This window comes from Apodemus sylvaticus, chromosome 5 (genome assembly GCF_947179515.1).
Source record: "Apodemus sylvaticus chromosome 5, mApoSyl1.1, whole genome shotgun sequence".
Lineage (NCBI taxonomy): Eukaryota > Metazoa > Chordata > Mammalia > Rodentia > Muridae > Apodemus > Apodemus sylvaticus.
Window position 1 is genome coordinate 40244974 of NC_067476.1, and position 19200 is coordinate 40264173.

General features: G+C 43.5%; 1 protein-coding gene across 2 annotated transcripts in view; it reads right to left on the bottom strand.

Moving 5' to 3' along the window:
* Ly75 (lymphocyte antigen 75) overlaps nucleotides 1-6032 on the bottom strand; it is a 141878-nt gene extending 135846 nt beyond the window's left edge. Inside the window, exon 1 of one of the 2 annotated variants that reach the window (XM_052182546.1) lies at nucleotides 5847-6015. In XM_052182546.1, the coding sequence (XP_052038506.1) occupies nucleotides 5847-5940 (94 nt within the window). In that variant the 5' untranslated portion in view covers nucleotides 5941-6015. Of the gene's footprint in view, nucleotides 1-5846 lie in introns of both variants that reach the window. The other variant, XM_052182543.1, reaches the window with a different exon arrangement.
* Between the last annotated feature and the right edge of the window lie 13168 nt (nucleotides 6033-19200).

A 19200-nucleotide genomic window follows, 5' to 3' on the forward strand; every position in this document is an offset into this window, starting at 1 on the left:
TACAAAGGAAAAAAAATGGCCTAAATGGTCATGCTGATGACAGAAAGCTGGACTATTTTAGACAAGCCTAAACAGTCACTGTTGATGAACCAGAGTTCAGCAGAACAGCATGCAAGATTTTGGTTCCCAAAAGGTGTTTTCGTTTTGAGTTCAGCTTCATAGTCACTGGGTTTACAAACAGGGGAAATTTTCTCAAGTCATGGGTTAAAGAGTTAAAGACTGTCATGCCAGGCACTGTTGGCTAGACGAAAGTTTCACTGTGTAAGTCATAGCTACAAAGTTCTATCTGATCATGTGAACTTTGGATGGAAATTTGTTTGGTTTTTTTTTTTTTTTTTTTTTTTGGTTTTTCGAGACAGGGTTTCTCTGTGTAGCCCTGGCTGTCCTGGAACTCACTCTGTAGACCAGGCTGGCCTCGAACTCAGAAATCCGCCTGCCTCTGCCTCCCAAGTGCTGGGATTAAAGGCTTGCACCACCACTGCCCGACTTGGTTTCCCCCCCCCTTGTTTTTTTTTGTTTGTTTGTTTTTGTTTTTGTTTCAAGTAGCAGCAGCAAGACAAAACAATAGGGAACTACAAAGAAAACCTTAATGTGGTAGTTCTTTATTTCTGTTTTCAAATTTCAATTTAAAAGGATTACTGAGCGTTGGGTTGTTGGTGGAAGGCACTTGCTGTGCATGCGTGAGGAACTCATTTCGACTCTCCAGAACCCACTAAAAGGTGGATGTGAGGCCCGAGCACACATAATCCTAACATTCCCACAGGAAATGGAGGCAGAGACAGGAGGCCGCGGAAGCCCGTGGGTCAGCTAGCCTGGCATAAATGGTAAAAACCAAACAAACAACAAACCCCACACTCAAAGAAAACAACAAAGAAAGCCTGCCTCAAATGAGATGGAAAGTTGGGACTGACACCCGAAGTTGTTCTCTGACCTCCATAGTGATGGTGTGTGTTAGTGTGTAGTGTGCAGTGTGCATATATGTCCACATACATGCAAAGAAAAACATTGCATGGAGCTGCTGCTGGGCGGGCTGGTAGAGTAGCAGCTGTCCCTCTTTTCTCTTTGAGACCCTTTGCCACTCTTTCTTTGATGGTCACAGGTTGCAAGGACAATGAGCCAAAAGGAACACTTCCCTATCGTGCTCCTCCAGCATATTCACGTGTCCCTCAAATACCTCATCTCCTCTTCCCCCTCACTACTATCTTCCACATCTCCCAAGTATCACAAGATAAGGGGAGTCTGCTGCATGTGGTTCTTGGCTTTCTTGAAAATTTCCTCTCACTGACCCTGTAGTCTCAGTGGTCATTCCTGGACACTCTGCTCCATGACCCTTGACCCTGAACTGGTTACCTGGGCACGAAGAAGCTTTGCTTTCTTTTGAAGTTCTACATGTTTCAGGATTCTCAATAAAACTCAGTAGGTTAGATCCAAGTCCTCATGTGGTGAGAAGAACAGTATGGAAGCAAAGTATTGGCATTCCTAGACTGAAGCCCTATGTGCATTACAAGTTTGATGGAAGACTCAGAGAAGCTACTTCCTCTCCCACCAAGAAACCCTATCTCAAATGAGGTGGAAATTGGGACCAGCACCCAGAGTCGTCCGCTGACCTCCATAGTGATGATGTGTGCCCCTCAAATCCCTGATATCAGATCACATTCCAGAGCTAACATCCCACGATTTCACCCGGTAACAGTGTCCTAGCTCCCCATCACATGTTCTCGCAGACACCCACACTGTTAGCTCATACCACTGTACTGCCAGTGGCATCTGAAGTCATTCTAATTTCATTTATAACAAGCATGTCAAGTTAGTCAAGAAGTCAACATTTATCAACATTCATCAGAAGAAAGTTTTGCTTTTCATTTCTATGCTTACGATTTTTCCACGACGCTTGTAGACTTAGCATCTTGGTAGGAACCAGACTACAGTGAAATGTGTACAGTGTTGGTACTTTGAGATTTCTTAGGACAGCCATTCATAATTAACAATCTAAGGAACTTGTCATTAGCTTTCATATATAATGGATGTGTAAGCATTAATAAATAATATATTTGCTGCAGGAGAGTTTTATCATTTCATAACAGTTTTCTATATCATTCTTAGCCCCAAGCAATAGCTATTCAGTCTACCTGTTTTGTAGCATTATGGGACTGTAGATTGAAGTATGGGAAGGAAAACTGATAGACTACAAATAACTTCTTATTTAGAAAAATTATTTTATAAGGGTCTATAAAACCATCTGAGAAATGTATTGCATTTTGGAAAAGCAACTACAAATGTTAGTGACTATTTCTGTGGTGCTGTGCAGCAAATCCAACCTTGGGCATGCTAGGCAAGTGTTCTTGCACTGAGATTTTTCCAAGACCTAAACCGGATTCTGTTCCTGGCTTTATATCACATCTTGTCCACTTTCCATCTTTGCACTGATCTTCAATGGAGTTTTCACATTCACCTCCAAATTTCTGTTTAGGACAAATCTAAAGGGCAGAGGTTGATGATAAGAAGCCAAACATAACTTGGAGTCCCTTTTATATGCTTCATGTTATATAAAGACTTTAGTGAGGTTTAGGGGAATAGCCAAAGAGCACTGTCATAATTACATTTTATTTGTTTGTTGAGACAGAGTTTCTCTGTGTAATCTTGGCTGTCCTGGAACCTGCCTCTGTAGACCAGGCCTCAAACTCACAGAGATTCGTCTACATCTGCCTCCCAAGTGCTGGGACTAAAGGCATGTGCTACTACTTCCTGGCTTGGAAATTATTTTTTTAAATCATTCTTATTTATATCAAAGAAAATCATCTCTTTTAACATTTTCTTGTTGTCTAATCTCTAGGACCAAATTTTAGGACTGCACAAAGAACTCTGCCTATCTTGGGAGAGAAACTGGATACGAGCATCTATCAGTTATAACCGCAGACCCACAGGAAGGGAAAAGGCGTGGGGAAGTGGAGAGGACACGGATGCTGGCCCCAATCACTCCCAGGGAATCGCCACAGCTTACTTTGTTAAGTGTCGTGTAGTCTCTGTCCAGGGTAAAGAGCATACAGATGTAGGAAAGACACAGCACTGTGGGTTTGCTGTTCAAAACAAGTCTTAAAGAGACAATCATCGAGTTCATGGTGGTAAACTGGGTACCAGAGAGCAAATAATTCCAGATTGGGCCGTATGGGTGAGATGCTCAGAAATCCCTAAAGTAGTGGTTTTCAACCTTCCTATTGCTGCACCCTTTAATACAGTTCCTCATGGTGCAATGACCCCAACTTTAAAGTTATTTTTGTTGCTACTTCATAAATGTAATTTTGCTATTTTTATAATCATAATATAAATATCTGTGTTTTCCAATGGCCTGTGAAAGGGTCGTTTGACCCCCCCCCCAAGTCCCAAGTTGAAAAATGCTAGCCTTAAGGATCATATTACTCCACGCTGTTACCTCTCCAAGGAAGCAAAAAAAGTAAGCTTGGCCTCTCCCCAAGAACAGAGAGACACCTTTTCAGCATTTGGGCGGCTAGGACCAGCTTGTCCAAGCTCCCTGCACACACGTGACACAGTGCATGCTGTGAATCTAGCACCCTGGATCTGACCCATAGCTACACACGCTAATAGAACAGACAGAAGCTCAAATTCCAGTTCTGGGCTAGAGAGATGACTCAGTGCTTGTCAGTCAAGCATGAAGACTTGAGTTTGAAACCCAGCACCTACGTTAAATTAAAAAAAGAGAGAGGGGTGTGGTGGGGGCATGACTCTGAATTCCTGCAACCCCACACGTGTGAGGCCGAGACAGGTAGATAGATCCCAGGAGCTCCAGAACAGTCAGCCTAGACAAAATAGTGAATTTGGGATTCAATGACAGACCCTGTCTGAAGAGTATGGCTTACACACACACACACACACACACACACACACACACACACACACACGCGGACAGAGGGAGGGAGGGAGGGAGGGAGAGAGGGAGGGAGGGAGGGAGAGAGGGAGGGAGGGAGGGAGGGAGAGAGAGAGAATAAAACCCTCAAACCTCTCTATGTTTTCACCCTAATATGAGGCTACAAGCCCTGCCCAAGGATGAGAGAAAGCCACCTAGGACAGCCATTAGAAATGCAGAAGGAGGGCTGGTGAGATGGCTCAGCGGGTAAGAGCACTGACTGCTCTCCCAAGGGTTCTGAGTTCAAATCCCAGCAACCACATGGTGGCTCACAACCATCTGTAATGGGGTCTGACACCCTCTTCTGGTGTGTCTAAAGACAGCTACAGTGTACTTAGATATAATAATAATAAATAAAATTTAAAAAAAAAAAGAAATGCAGAAGGAACACAAATGTCCATGGACTTTGTATGGGAACAAACTTAAGCCTAACATTCCCTGCTTTGGGCCCCTGAGACAGGATGGGGACTGTGGAGCCTGTGGTGTTCTAGTAAGAGTTCCCATTGCTGTGAGAAACTCTACAACCAAAAGCAGCTTGAGGAGGAGAGGGTTTGTTTCAGTTTACATTTCCACAGCATCCTCTGTCATCAAAAGAAGTTAGGGCAGGAACTCAAGGCAGGAGCTGAATCAGAGGCCACAGAATATTGCTGCTTACTGGCTTGCTTCCCACGGTTTGTCCAGCCTGCTTTCTTATACCATCCAGGACCACCTGTCCTGGGGAGGCCTCACCCACAGTCTGCTGGACGCATTTTCTCACTCAAGGTTCTTCGTATCAGATGACAGTAGCTTGTGTCAGATGGGTGACAAACAAAAAAAAAATCAACTGGGACATTTGGAAATTAAGGAAATTTTAAAATTTGTGAGGGAAGCCAAACAGGACTCCCAGGTAGAGGTGAAAGCCAAGAGAGAAGAGATTGCAAGTTAGCATGTTTGCTGCTGCAAATTGCTGCAGGTAGATTCTTCTCCTTGGATTATGCAACAGACAGAATTGAGCTCTCATATCAATAAAAGATTTTACTATTACTATTTCCGTTGGTGGTTCCAGTGCAGAAGGTCAAGACAGAACTCTTCTGATGATACCCACTCTTTCAGGATACTCTTCCCATAAATCTGGACACAGTCTACCTCAGAGAGTAACTAAGCTTAACTCCAAAGAAAGCAAGAGGCACACCCAGAACTTCCTAAAGCACATCTTTACCACCTTTTCCCTCTTCTCACGGGTGAGATCGCAGAAGAAGGCGGTGAGGGTTCACAGCCTATAGGTTGCCATTTATATAGTCCAACTAGGTGACCAGGTCCTTGGCACACCTTTTGCTGAAGCAAAAAGAGAAAGTAAAAGCAAAAATCTAACTGGCACCGCCAGTGAGCCTTATAGACGGCATCCTTTCCCCACTGACAGGAAGTGACCTGCACTTCTGTTTGGGGTCAACTGCCTGAGTTGGGGAGCAATTTGGAAATAATAACCAGATTAGAAGAGCCTCTGTTCTAGGTGACAGGGACGGGCATGCTAATACTCCTTCTTGGCTGATTGATTTGAACCTGATTTCCTTCCCCTTGAGTTCAGTGGGCACAGTGAAGTCTGTGATGGCTGCGAGTCCTTGCGGTGTGGGTGAAGCCTCATCGTTGTCCCGAGGTTCCAAGATGACCAAAGGGTGACAGGGATGTAAGGGAAAGTGGGGAACCCCAGGAAAGCTTGATTTAAAGGGGGACAGCGGAGGAATAAGGGGCATCAAAGTCTCTGGGAAAGGGCTATGGACCTCTTCTAGGCAGAGGGTCCCTTCGCACCACCTGGCCCTGCCCGCTGCCCTCCTAGGCCAGACCTCCCCGCTTGTCTGCTCCAGAGAGACGCAGAGAGCAAGGCGATCGCGACCGGACCAGAAGGAGGCAAAAGCTCAGAGCAGCAGCGTCGAGGCCGCCCGGTTACCTGAGCGCTCGGAAGGCTCCACAAGCCCGAAGGACCGCAGCAACAGCACGAGCAGCCTGGCCGCCCGGTCCACGGTCACCCAGCGCGTCTGCATCTCCGGTCCCAAGCCTCTGCTGCCCTCACCGGCTCCTGGGGTGAGCCCCGCAGGCTTCACGATGCCTCTGGGGCAACTTCTGGGGCGCGCAGACCCCGCCCCCGCCGCTCTCGGCCAATCAGAGCTCCGCTTCGGGTCCCGGGCCCAGGGGGAGTGTGCAGGAGTCCCCCCACCCACAGCAGACATCTGCGAAGGCTCGGGACCTCCAGAAGGCGGGAGGAGTTCGCAGGAAAGCCACAGCGGATGGGGGTCCGCTCCCCTCTTCTTAAGCAAATTTGGGGAAGTGCCGCTCTGTCAGTCTATAGCACTTGTCCTTCCTTGTAGAGAGAGACAGGGCAGTGAGCTAGGGCGTCGGACCTTGGCTGGTTGGAAATGCGCACACAACCATGGTCACTAGGGACGAGGGAAAGTGCACACTTGGATCTGTGGTGACCTCAGTTGTGCTTAACAACAGTCATTTTGGAAGTATGAACAAAGGTGGAACAAAGGAACGTTGGATGTTAACCTGAAATTGTCAAACCATATTAAAAGTGACAGTTATTCTAGCAATTGTACTACTTTTAAGGAGTTTTAACTATTGGACCGTTGCAGAGTTTTTATTTTTCTTTAATAATCTAGCAGTAATAATAATCCATCTGAAATGTGGAAGTCTGTGCCTAGAATCTGAAATTCAAGCCCATTTATTCTGTTGCTTGGACAACGCTACCACAAATAGGACAAGTTCCAAACGAATTAACTTGCCTAGAGGTGAACGTCTCATGTTTTAAAATATTTGAGTATAGGATATATACTTGAGATTGCTCTCATCCCTGTACCTCGAAAGTCGCTATTACCCTCGGATGTGTCTAGATCTACTTTCCAAGTTCCAACTGCCCAGGTGACTCCAAACCTATGCTGGTTCCATTCTCCTCCCATGCTTTGGCCTTTGCATTTAGTGGCCGCAGAGAGCACTTAGCACAGTAAGGAGGCAGAGGCAGACCTCGGGCTACGATGCTAGAGCAGCATCTTTGCCTGCTGGCCTTTATGGAAGAGATGAAACCTCCACAGTAACTTTGGGCAAAGTGCACGGAAGGATCAGACAGAGCATCCAGAAAGGTAACTGGTCAACTGGGACTTAAAAGAGAGATGGGGTTCTGGCCAGGGGAGGAAAACGTGACAGAAATAGAGACAAAGAATGCAAAATGAGCTTGGAAGTCCAGGGTAACTGATAGTAGGAAAGAGAGACGGCAAGGGACAGAGACAGAGAGACAGAGAGACAGAAGGAGAGATAGAGACAGGGCAGAACAGTTTTGTGATCTTGAGATTCAGACTGCAGAAAGCCTTAGTACCAGCACTTGCTGCTTCTGCAGCTGCAAGCCCTTCCTTTGGAGCCCACCTGACCCGAAGCTCCTTGAAGGCTGTGGCTATCTTTACAAAGATACTTTTTAACTTTAGGAGATGGGTTTGAGGCTTTCAGGAGAGTTTCAAAGGAGGCAATGACCCCCAAAGAAAGCTCCATCTAAGATAAAGCAAACCCCTCTGCACTGTGACCCTTGCTCTTTAACGCCAGTCCTGCCTTTCTCCTATTTTCATCAGCCTGTCTGAACTGGTCTTGTCTTGTCCAGTCTCTCCAAAAATCACATTCAAAGCACTGCTTGCTGCAAAGCAGAAACTAGCCTTTTCCACCTGAGTGTCACAAGCTTTATTGTTAGTACCCTAGGCTCTAGGGCAGGCGCCACGCCCAGGAGTACTTGGTCAGCACAGCATGAACTCAGTGGCACTTCTGTGGACTTTTTGTTTCATTTTGCTTTGTTTTGGCTGTGTGTGTGTGTGTGTGTGTGTGTGTGTGTGTGTTCACTCGTGTGCATGCGTGCGTGCATTTTTTTATTGCGCTTTTGCTGATTTTGATTTTTAGTTTTTTGTTTGCTTCATGCTTTTTTGTTTCTGTTTTTTATTGTTGTTCTTTTGTTTCTTGTTTTGTTTTGTTTGTAAGAGGGAGAGAGAGAAAGAAAAGACATAAAATGGGGGATTAGGGGTGTGAGGAGGAGCTGAGAGGAACTGGGCAAGAGAAAAATAGGATCAGAATACATCATATGAATTTTTTTATAGTAAAAGAAAAAGAAAGTGCTTCTTTCTTTTCTTTTTTCCTTTTTTTGTTTGTTTTTGTTTTTTTGTTTTTTGAGACAGGGTTTCTCTGTGTAGCCCTGGCTGTCCTGGAACTCACTCTGTAGACCAGGCTGGCTCCGAACTCAGAAATCAGCCTGCTTTTGCCTCCCAAGTGCTGGGATTAAAGGTGTGCACCACCACTGCCCAGTTCTTCTTTCTTTTCAAAAATACAAAACCATGCTATGTAGTTCAGCCTGGCCTTGAACTCTCAAACCTTCTCCCTTAGACGCCTGAGTGCTAGAGTAAGCGTGTGGCTCCACAGCAGGGCTGGGATACCCCACACTCCATGCCTTATTTCCATTCTTAACTCTGATCAGAATTCACATTGTATTTAAACCTACCTATTAAAGACCCTTGTATTACGCCCTTCAAAATTTTACATAATAGCATACATTCAGTTCCCTCAGCAGTTAACACTCGGTGCCCCCCTGATGCTATTTATCCCGTTGGGTCCATGTGCAAGGGACATTGCTGAGGTCACAAAACATCAGCAAACAGTGTCAGTGGTGACATTAGAAGGAATTATGTCTTTAAGGCCACTCTGTCACTGTCATTTTCACTAAGAAATTCTCTTTTTCTGGACTGATTGGGCTAGATGACCTTCCATTACAGCAGGGTTCCTAAACATCTCATACCCTTTCCTGACAGACCCTGGCACACCTGGACTATGGTCTGTCTCCCTACTTCCCTCCCTCCCTCCCCCCTCTCTTCCCTCCCACCCTCCCTCCCCCTCCTTTCCTCCCCTCCCTTCCCTTCTCCTCTCCCTCCCTTCCATCCTCCCTCCCTCTCCCTTTCTCACTCTTTTCCTTTCCACTCCACTTCTCTCTCCCTCCTCCTCCTCTGCCCTCTAGAACCCAAGCGCTGTGGGGAACTGGGACCATCACTGACTTCTAAGTTAGGAATACCTGGCATGGTTTCCTGGATGAATGAATGAATGAATGAATGATAGTAGATGTCTCATAAAACGGCACAGGCAACAGGAGTTTATATATTTGGTAGAAGGAGAAATGAGTTTGGGCAAGATGAAGGGTCTTCAGACACGGGACCGGATGTCCTCAGGTGGCTGTGGCAAGTGGTAAAGGCGGTGGGGAGAAAGGACACTTCAGGCGAAGGCAATGGTGAGAGGGACAGAGAGAATGGCTGGTGTGGCATCTGCAGACCCCTGGCTACCCGCACAGCCGGCTAAGCACTTCTCATAGTCAGTCCAATTTGGTAATCGCCCTATGAAGTAGGCGGTCCTGCTGCCCTCTTTGTAGATGTGGAAAGGAATGTAACAGGAAGGATTGATAACTGGGCCAAGGTTAATCACCTCGAGCGAAGATACCAGTGGCAATCTCAGTAAAAACCTTGCGTGAGTGTGAGAGATAACATTTAATTAAGTACAATAAAACAAGTTTCCAGTAGCAATTAGGGAGGAGGGGAAATGAACCCTTGGGCCTTCTAAAGTCTTGCTTTTCATGATAAAATATTCTGTACCTAGAAACGAAAAGACTGTGTGCCGTGGGTTTCTTCTGATCATGTCTACCTTTCCTCCTGCACAGAGGTAACCACGCCTCTGAATTTTCTATCCATCTTTTGTCAATCTCTTCTCAGTGTTGGGAATTGAACTCAAGGCCTGATATATGCTCAGAATATGTTCAACCACCAACCTTAGACCCCAGTTGGTTGGTTATTCCTTTCCTGATAGTTGGTTTTTCTTTCATAACTTTTATTTGAATTTGTAAGCGCATATGTATGTGCGTGTGAGCGTGTGTGTGTTTGTGTGTGAGCATGTGTGTGCAAGTGTGTGTGTGTGTGCATGCGTGTGTATGCCTGAGTGTGTGTGAGTGTGTGAGTGCGTGTGTATGCATGTGTGTATGCACATGTGTGTATGTTCGTACGGGTATGTGTATGTTAAGTGTAGCAATCATGGAGTCAGTTCTCTTCTCTACCCTGTGGTTTTCAGGAATTAAATTCAGATTATCAGGCTTAACAGCAAGTATCTCTATCCCCTGAGCCATCTTACCTTCTCCAGTGTTTTTTTTTCCTTATTATTCTCGCCATGGATGTATAACTCAGTCTGTAAAAAGTACATATAATTTTGCAAATTTAAAAAATTCTGTAAATATCATTTTGAGGTAGGTTCTTTTAATGCACCTCTCTCTCTCTCTCTCTCTCTCTCTCTCTCTCTCTCTCTCTCTCTCTTGCTCAGAATTATGCCTGTGACCTTCATGGTGTCTCTCTGTAGTCCATTCATCCTGGTGTTCTGTTATAAGAATAAAATCCATGCGATCCACTCTCCTGTTGGTAGACAGCCGAGCAGTTCCCATCTGGGTTTTCTGTCCACGGGACTAACATAGCTGGCTCTTGGTGTATGCTGCTGCAGTTTCCTGGGAGTGTATTTCTAGAGTCGAGGACGCGCTCAACATCACCGCCAACAGACGTTGCCAGTGTATTCTTCAACTTGTTCTCTTACTATTGTGAATAAGCATTCCCATTGCTAAGCACAGTCATCAACACTTAAACTTTCCTGTGTCAATATTGTGTTTCCTTAATTACCGATAAGATTGAACATAATTTCTTATGCTTAGAAGTTACTTGGATTTTACCCCCTCTATTTTTGTGCAGGTTGCTTACCTGTCTTCCCTGAGCCATTCCCTGCCCTTCTGCGTTTGGATCCCAAGGGACTGTCCTGAAGTTTTCAGACTTTCTTACCCATTGCCTACTGGTCATGTTCAGCCAATGGGGATTCCTCAGAAGAAGTGAGGGCTGAGCAGAAGAAGCAAGGTATTTTTCTATTCCCTTTCTCTGTGGGAAGACATCTATCTCACAGGGGCTGGAATTCCTTTGTGGCTCCAGCTCAACCTGGGATCTGCACTCTGTGATTCATCAAGCGACTGCCAGAGATGTCCAGCTCCTTTTGCTTGGCCCTAGATCCAAAGCTCTAGCTCCCACAGGGCAGTCATGAGTCCTAGCCCTCTTTCCCCATAGATCACAGTTGCTTCTGCTAATTGATGCGTCTTAGGGGGCTTATTTAACATGTTTTGAAAACATCTCTAACAAGTTGCTTCCTTGTGTTACATTTCTTCTGCTCAAGCTCTTAGTATGGATTTTTAAAAGCTCTATTGGACCTTCGTTATACTGATTCAGTGCAGGAAAGAGTAGTTCCTTGAGACAACATCTAAAATGGAGATGTGAGGAGGAAGACGGAAGAGGAGGAGGAAGAGGAGGAAGAGGATGGGGAGGAAGGGGAGGAGGAAGAGGGGAGGAGGAAGAGGAAGAAGAATAGAAAGATTAGGAGAACTATACACGGAGCACATTCAACTGCACAAGTCCTTGTGTAATAAAAGAGCCAGTGTGGATGGCATGTGAACTGCCCACAGAGGGTCTCAGGTGCGGTAAGCAGGACCCAGGGGATTTGGATAAGAGCTTGGTTTAAAAATACATTTTGAACAATCCCCAGGGCACCACCATAATGAAGATCTGCCTTTATCCTGGGTCATAACTAAACTCTTGAGGATTATAATCAAGATGGAGGCAGAACAGAAAGGTCCCGTATAAGGGTGTAATTCAAACATACACGCCTGCAAAAATAATAAATAGCACTTCTGTCATTAAGCTTTAAACTGCAGGATTCTCCAACAAAGAATCTCTTTGTTAAGAACACAGACCCACACCTTCCTTAGCTTAACATGCAGAGACACTAAAGATTGTACAATTACAGAGATAAATAGACCTTGGGTCTGTTGCCCTTTTACTTTCTAGACAAAGAAACAGAGGCCTAGAGAATTCAGTAACCCGTGTGAATACAAGCAGCTTCAGAGGTTAGATCCGTGCTCCTGGAGTTAGGGAGATCCCAAAAATGCTGGCTAGAGAGCCTTCAAGCCAAACACCTAACAGAGCAACAGGGTGTAGACAGATCAAGAGGGCACTGGTGCTCATGAGGCTGAGTTTCAAGTATTAGTAATGTGTTCTAGATAGAACAATATTTCACAAGTGGTGAGCATTCTCTAAGAACCAAGTTTTGCACACCTGGATGATAATAATAAAATACAATTTCAGAGGTACAGATAATTTCCTAGATAGGAGGAAAGTGGCAAAGCATTGAATTTTGATTTTGACAGACACATGTTCTCTGTTTTGGCATGGAGCTAGAAAGTGGGTTTGATTTTTACGTATGTAATTGGAAGCACTTTCCTCCTAACTGACTAAACTCATCGTCAAAATCTGTCTCAAGAAAACAACAGTTAAGAGGATAAATAATCAAATCCCAGGAGTCTGGATTCTTTAGGGAAAATTATCATGCTTAAAAATATTTTTCCAACCTTATCACAAGAGAGAGAGAGAGAGAGAGAGAGAGAGAGAGAGAGAGAGAAAAGAAGGAGGAGGAGGAGGAGGAGGAAGAAGGGGGGAGAAGGGGAGGGGAGGGGAGAGACCCAGAGACAAGGTTAAGACCATTTAACCTCTTAGGTCAGAAGAAGTTTCATAGTGTTCATAGTGCTGAGTTCTTGATTTTTGTTTTTGAGACATTTTTATGTAAGGATTCTACTTAGAAATTTGAGCACCGAGAAATATATTATGACATCACTGTACTTATCATGGTCACCGTTGGTTCTTGTCTACTTGTTACTACCCTCATGAGTATCACACACACACACACACACACACACACACACACACACACATACACGGCTCCTACCCATAGCAGCAGTTAATTGCCTTTAGCTTCCTAGGTACTGATGGGACCTCATGAGCCCATCCTGATGGGTTGTGGAGAAGCCCCAATCTTGTGCAGGACACCACTGCTGTGTGAGTTCCCAGGGACAATGGCTATGTGACTTTCAGAGACAGCATTTCATGGCACTCCTCAGTGTCCTCTGGATCCTACTTTCTCTCCATCCTTCTTCTGAGATATTCACTAAGCCTTGGTTCCCACTTGGGACCAGCATCCAACAGTTACTTCTCAGCACTTTGACCTGACATGAGTTTCTGCCTTCACCACCACCCACTGCAAAAAGCATCTTCTGGCTAGGGCTAAGGGCAGCACAAATCTATGAGCATAAACAAATATGTAGAAGACAGTTTGACAGCATGTCACTTAGCAGAACATCAGTAATTCTGCTCTAGGGACATGACCTCTCTAGCCACAGGTCAAGCAAGTTTTAAAATTCTTTTTATTTTTAGCCTTTGACTGTATAATTTTAAGAACTATGGTTAAGCAAGAAAAGAATGGTGTTATGAATTCACTGCTCCCAGAACCTTCCTTCAACAGTTATCAATGTAGGCTGGCTTTGTTTCATCTCTACTATCTGATGCACTGTTCCTGACAGATCAGCTTGAAGCCAATCTTAGAGGCAAAGTGTTTTGTCTGTAAATATGTCAGAATGCATTGACAGAAGATAAGGGTCCTGGCCCTGAGTGCAGTTCAGAGGTAGAGTACTTACAAAGCAAGTCACAAGTTCTGTCTCCAGCACACCACACACTCACACACATACACACATACTTACACACACATACACACTCACACATGTACATACATACTTACACACACATACACACACACATACAAGCATACTCATACACACTCATAACACAGTTATACACACACAGAAACTCTCACACACATTCACACACATACTCTCCACACACATATACACACTCACACATTCACGCACACACACACACTCGCACACATACACACATGCATTCACATGCATACTCATACACTTACACACATACACACACTCACACACATTGTCACGTACTCATCCTTCATAAATAAAACATTGATTCTGTTAAATATCTGTTCAATGTCTGCACATCTCCAATTATCTTAGAAAGGCCTTGTTTAGTTTTCACAATTTGTTTGAACCGGAATTTAAATAAAATTTCTACAAGTTAAAACTAGTTGCTACATCTGAGTATCTTTTAATCTTTAAGGACCTTGTTTTTAAACATTATACAATTTCATTATTGTCCTTCTCAGTGTGGAAAAGAAGCCAGCTCTTGAAAGCTTTCGCAGTTTGAATCTCAGTCACCTGCTGTTGTAGTGTTTAGCGTGTTGCAGTAACATTCCTATTTCTTATAAATTAGTGTTGGGCTTATGAGGTTTAAATTCAATTTATTTTTAGCAATATCATTTCATACGTTTTGTGCCATCCTATCAGGAGGTAAACATCATTCCTCCTCATTTATTTGGTGATATTATCAGCCCTGATAAATGACCTAATGGGAAAGTATAGATATTCCATTACTGAAAGAGTAAAGAAGCATCACCTGGATGCTTCTTTAAGGAGAAACTTTCTCTCTTTGGGAAACTTTTATCTACAAGGTTACAGATCAAATTATTTAGTTATTTCCCTTTATTTGAAAGTAAGGATGTGGTCTCACAGCATCCCCGAAAGATGAATAATGGAATTTTAATACTTTATTCATTACTTGAACACACTTGATGTGCTTCAGTTCCCTCACTCTTGCTGCCCCTGTCCCATGCTTACTCAGGGGAGACATTGCCGTGGGAGTCTCTGATGGCTTCTTTGTGACCTGGATGACAGCATTTCAGCCACTGTTTGTGCATTTCCTATCCCAGACTTGAGATCAGCCATTTCTCTGTTTAGCAGAATATGTTACTTAGAGACCACAAGGAGGCATTGGGAGTATTCATCCTTACTGAGTTGTTTCTTATTTCTATTATAGGTTTTGAAGTTAGATGAATGTGAATTTGAGCCCACTCTACAACTTGCTTGATACACTGGTAGGCAGGATATTTAATTCGGTGTATTAGTCAGGGTTCTCTAGAGTCACAGAACTCATGAGTAGTCTCTACATAGTAAAGGAATTTGTTGATGCAGTCTGTAGTCCAACTCCCAACAATGGTCAGCAGCATCTGTGAATGGAAGTCCAAGGATCTAGTCCCACAAGGCAAGCAGGCAGAGAGAGTGAATCTTCCTTCTTCCAATGTCCTTGTGTAGGTCTCCAGCAGAAGGTGTGGCCCAGATTAAAGGTGTGTGCCACCACGCCTGAATCTGGGACTTGCTTTGTCCCAGAAGATCTTGCACTCAGAGATCTCCCTGTCTTAATCTTTTGTGATTCATAGCCACTATGCCTCAAGATCTCCAAGTCAAGATCCAGGTCAGAGTTCATTACAGATATAGTCAAGTTGACACCTCATTGTCTTCACTCCAAAAGGATGAGGAGGAGAGGAAGCCCACATCATGTAAGACAGTGGAGGGAAGTGGTTATTTGAATAATCTATGAGGACACTGGTGGCCATGTGGCTCTTTGGGAGCACGTATAAATTTTGTTTTTTCTGTGATATACAAGTAGGTGAGAAATAACTAGATGCTTGGGTATTTTCATGACAAACATGGAGAGCTGCCACTCATTCCCAAGATCATGCCAAGCTCCCAGTTTCTGTCATCACTGGGGAGGCCAGCAATTGGTTGGCCATCCCTGTTGACTGCCTACATTTCCACCTTTGCGAGCTGGGAGTCATTATTCTGCTCGTCCCTTTATACATTTAGATTTTCATTTGCCTAGACTGCAGGGCCTACTGAATATTTGACTATGTGAAATAGTATAATATATGAGAAATAGAAATAATATTTTTATTTTAGTTAAGTATACCAAATTAATTCTTTCCATATTGTCTTGTAGTACTGCCCAGACTGTATTAGCTCACCCATAAATTTATGGGACAGTAGATGGACTCTCTCTATATATATAGGTTCATTTAAAAATTTACCATCTTTGTACCAATGGTAACAAAACATTTTTGTACATTATATCTTTATTTTTCAAATTGATTTTCTTTTTACAAAGGGTCTCATGGGGTCCCAGGATGCCTTTGAGCTCACTGTATAAGCATGACTTTCAACTTCTTTTAAAGCTTTGTGTGTGTGTGTGTGTGTGTGTGTGTGCTGTGTATGCATGTGCAGGCATTCACTCATACTTGTCTACACACAGAGACCAGGGAAGGATGCTCAGCATCTTTCTTCATCACTATCTGTCTTATTATTTTGAGTCAGGGTCTTTCACTGAACTTCAAACTGAGGCAGTCAGCAAACTCCAGAGATCTGTCTCTGCCCCTCCCTAGTGCTGGAGTTAGCACTGAGCAGCCGTGCCTGGCTTTATTGTGTGTGTGATGTGCGTCTAAGCAAACACCCTTGTGCGTACAGGGGCATCTACCCAGGCCCACATTCATTCATTCATTCTTCCTTCCTTCCTTCCTTCCTTCCTTCCTTCCTTCCTTCCTTCCTTCCTTCCTTCCTTCCTTCCTTCCTTCCTCTCTCTCTCTCTCTCTCTCTCTCCCTCCCTCTCTCTCTCTCTCTCTCTTCTTTAGAATAAATCATCTCAATTTCTGGTAAGATGAGCTGCTACTACACCTGATTTATTTTGCCCTTCCATAATTATCTTCAATATTCTTGTCCTCTTGGTCCTGTTTATGAACTTGGAATTTGTGTGTCAAAGTCTAATCAAAAACCAGTTTGCCTTCATTGAAACTGTGTTTAATTTAAGGACTAATTTGGAGGGAAATTGCATTTGGGGCAGACTGATCTTCCCTTCATGAATTTGTGAACATGGTATTGCCTTTAAGAAAAAAACAAAACAAAACTCTGGCCACCTTTTTCATTGGTCTGAATGCTTAGCTGGGGGATATGTGCCTGATTTGGTAATTGCTTGAGTCTCATTAGAGATTTTTGAGTGGAGAGAGTAGCTTAATGAGAGCCTTATAGAGATAATATTAGTTTGAGAGTGGTATCAATTTGATTGGAGGATGATGGAGAGATCAATCAGGAATCTTATAAAGGTCTAGGGAAATAGTGGAAGTCTGAACATTAGTGGTAGCGGTGCTAATGAAGATATGATAGCTTGGAGAGACATTCCAGAAATTAATTACTCTCTTTTGTAAGAAAAAGACACCATCAAGGTTTCTGCTTCTCTTGTAAGACAGTTGGGTGAAGGAGGAAAGATGCTAAGGTTTGGAGGATTTGCCTTGTCCTGTGCTCAGTAAAAAATGGTTCTCACTGGAATAAGAACATCTCATTCCTGGCCTTGCCTTTGGGACATCTGATTTTACTTTTAAGTGCAAATGAATCCAACCTTTATCCCATCAGCTAGAATTCTAGCTGCCTTATAGGGTTTCTTTTGTACATGAATTCCTGTGGTAGATGTCACAAAGACTTACATTTTTATACTCTACTGTCTGGCATAATCACCAATTTCCCATCATATTTACTTATTTTGTGTGTGGTAGGAGGGTATGTGGAAGCCAGGTGTGTAGAGGTCAGAGGACATCTGGAGGGAGTCACTTCTCTCCTTTCACTCTGTAGGACCCAGGGATTGAACTTGAGTCTTGTTTCAAGCACCTTCACCAGCCGAGTCATCGAATCATTGTACCAACTCACGGATACTCTTTGTGTAGGGAAGGTGCACAGTCCGTTAACGATGGAGACTAAGAGTAAAAATAAAAGCCTTCACCTATTCCTTCTGGGTGTTAGCTTGGACCACTGTACTCTATGACATCACCACATGGGACATAGAGTTTTTATGGGTATCTGTCTTTGCTAGTTTTGTTGTTAATTTGACAGGTCCTTCTCTGAAGAATTGTGTTCCATCAGTCTTTGGGAATGTCTGTAGGGTATTGTCTTGATTGATGGGTGATACATGAAGGCCCCACCCACTGTGAGTAGTGATATCTATCCATGGGCATGTGTCCCTGGACTATATAAGAAGGGGAGTGAGTCAGTCAGTAAGCAGAATTCTTCCATGGTTTCCAGTTCAGTTCCAACCTCCAGGTTCCTGCCCTGACTTCCCTGGGTTATGACTGTGTCCTGAGAGCTGAAATAAAACACTTTCTTCCCCAAGCTGCTTTTGGTCATGACATTTATCACAGCAACAGAGAGAAACCCAGGACAGCATTTCTGACCTTGATTTTTTCTAAGATACCTGTAAGTTTTGTGATTTCGTTTGTTGTTTGGCTGTTTTATAGTGCTGGTGTTGTGATACCTCTCTATGAGTTATGTAGCTATTACATTTGAAGTGTTTTGTTATTCTTACGGAAAAAAAAACCTATAAATCACTTAACAGGTTACTTTGTGCAATTTGCAGAATGAAAGGTATGTACTTAACAATTCAAAAAATTAAAACAGAATACAACAATAAATAAAGGTGTCTCTTTGTCACCTTGTAAAACAGCTCTAATAGGTTCCTGCTCCTTGGGGGGGTCAGACCTCCCCTGTGAGTTAATGGAAACTGTGGGGGTCTTGTTAAGGTGTGGTTCAATTTCCTATTGCTTTCAGCAAGATGGGTGAATTTCTGGAGGCTTTATATGTTTTAGGGCAGGGTATGCAAGCACACATGCATTATTGGTATGCATATCTGTATTTTCTCTATTGAAGCTAAGCTCATGGGTCTGTTTCCAATGTGTATATCTTTCCTATTTAAAATACCATTTCGAGGTTGCAAATGACACGTTGTTGTTTCCACACAGGATACAGACAACACTTTTGGTTCCTCCACTTGTCATATCTGTTGCCCCAGTTTGCTCTTGCCTCTGACTAAAGGAATTGTCTCCATTCAAATGGCAAGCACTGGAAGAGGAGAGTAGTCAGTGATCCTTTGATAGTCATTGTAGTTTTAACTAATATTTGTGATAGTCTATTGTCCCCAAGAGGTGTCACAATGAAGAATTAAAATACAGCTAAGGTACAAACGGAATGGGAGAATGGCTGTGAAATGTTGCCATGTAAGGCTTGCACTTGACAGATGCCGGTGAATTGCTCGTTAGAATTTCAGCACTATTTGCGAAGCCATCTTTGTCATCTCATACTTAAACTATTAAGTGCATCTTTAAACTGCACGGAGTACTTGCATTCATTTCATGGCTAATCAATCCAGTCTGGAATCGTTTGCCAAACAGTAATGGGATTTTCTCTAACAGTCAGATACTTAAGTCACTAGACACCAAATTATAAGATTAAAAAAAAAAATCAATCCAGCATCCCAGGTAATTATAGGCTTAGAACAATATTGTGTTGAGTTCTGGCACACTCTTCCTAGCAGCAGATGTCTTTGTTTGGGGCCATTTTGATTATCTTGGTAACTCTAGCATGATAAACTAATGATGCAAATTAT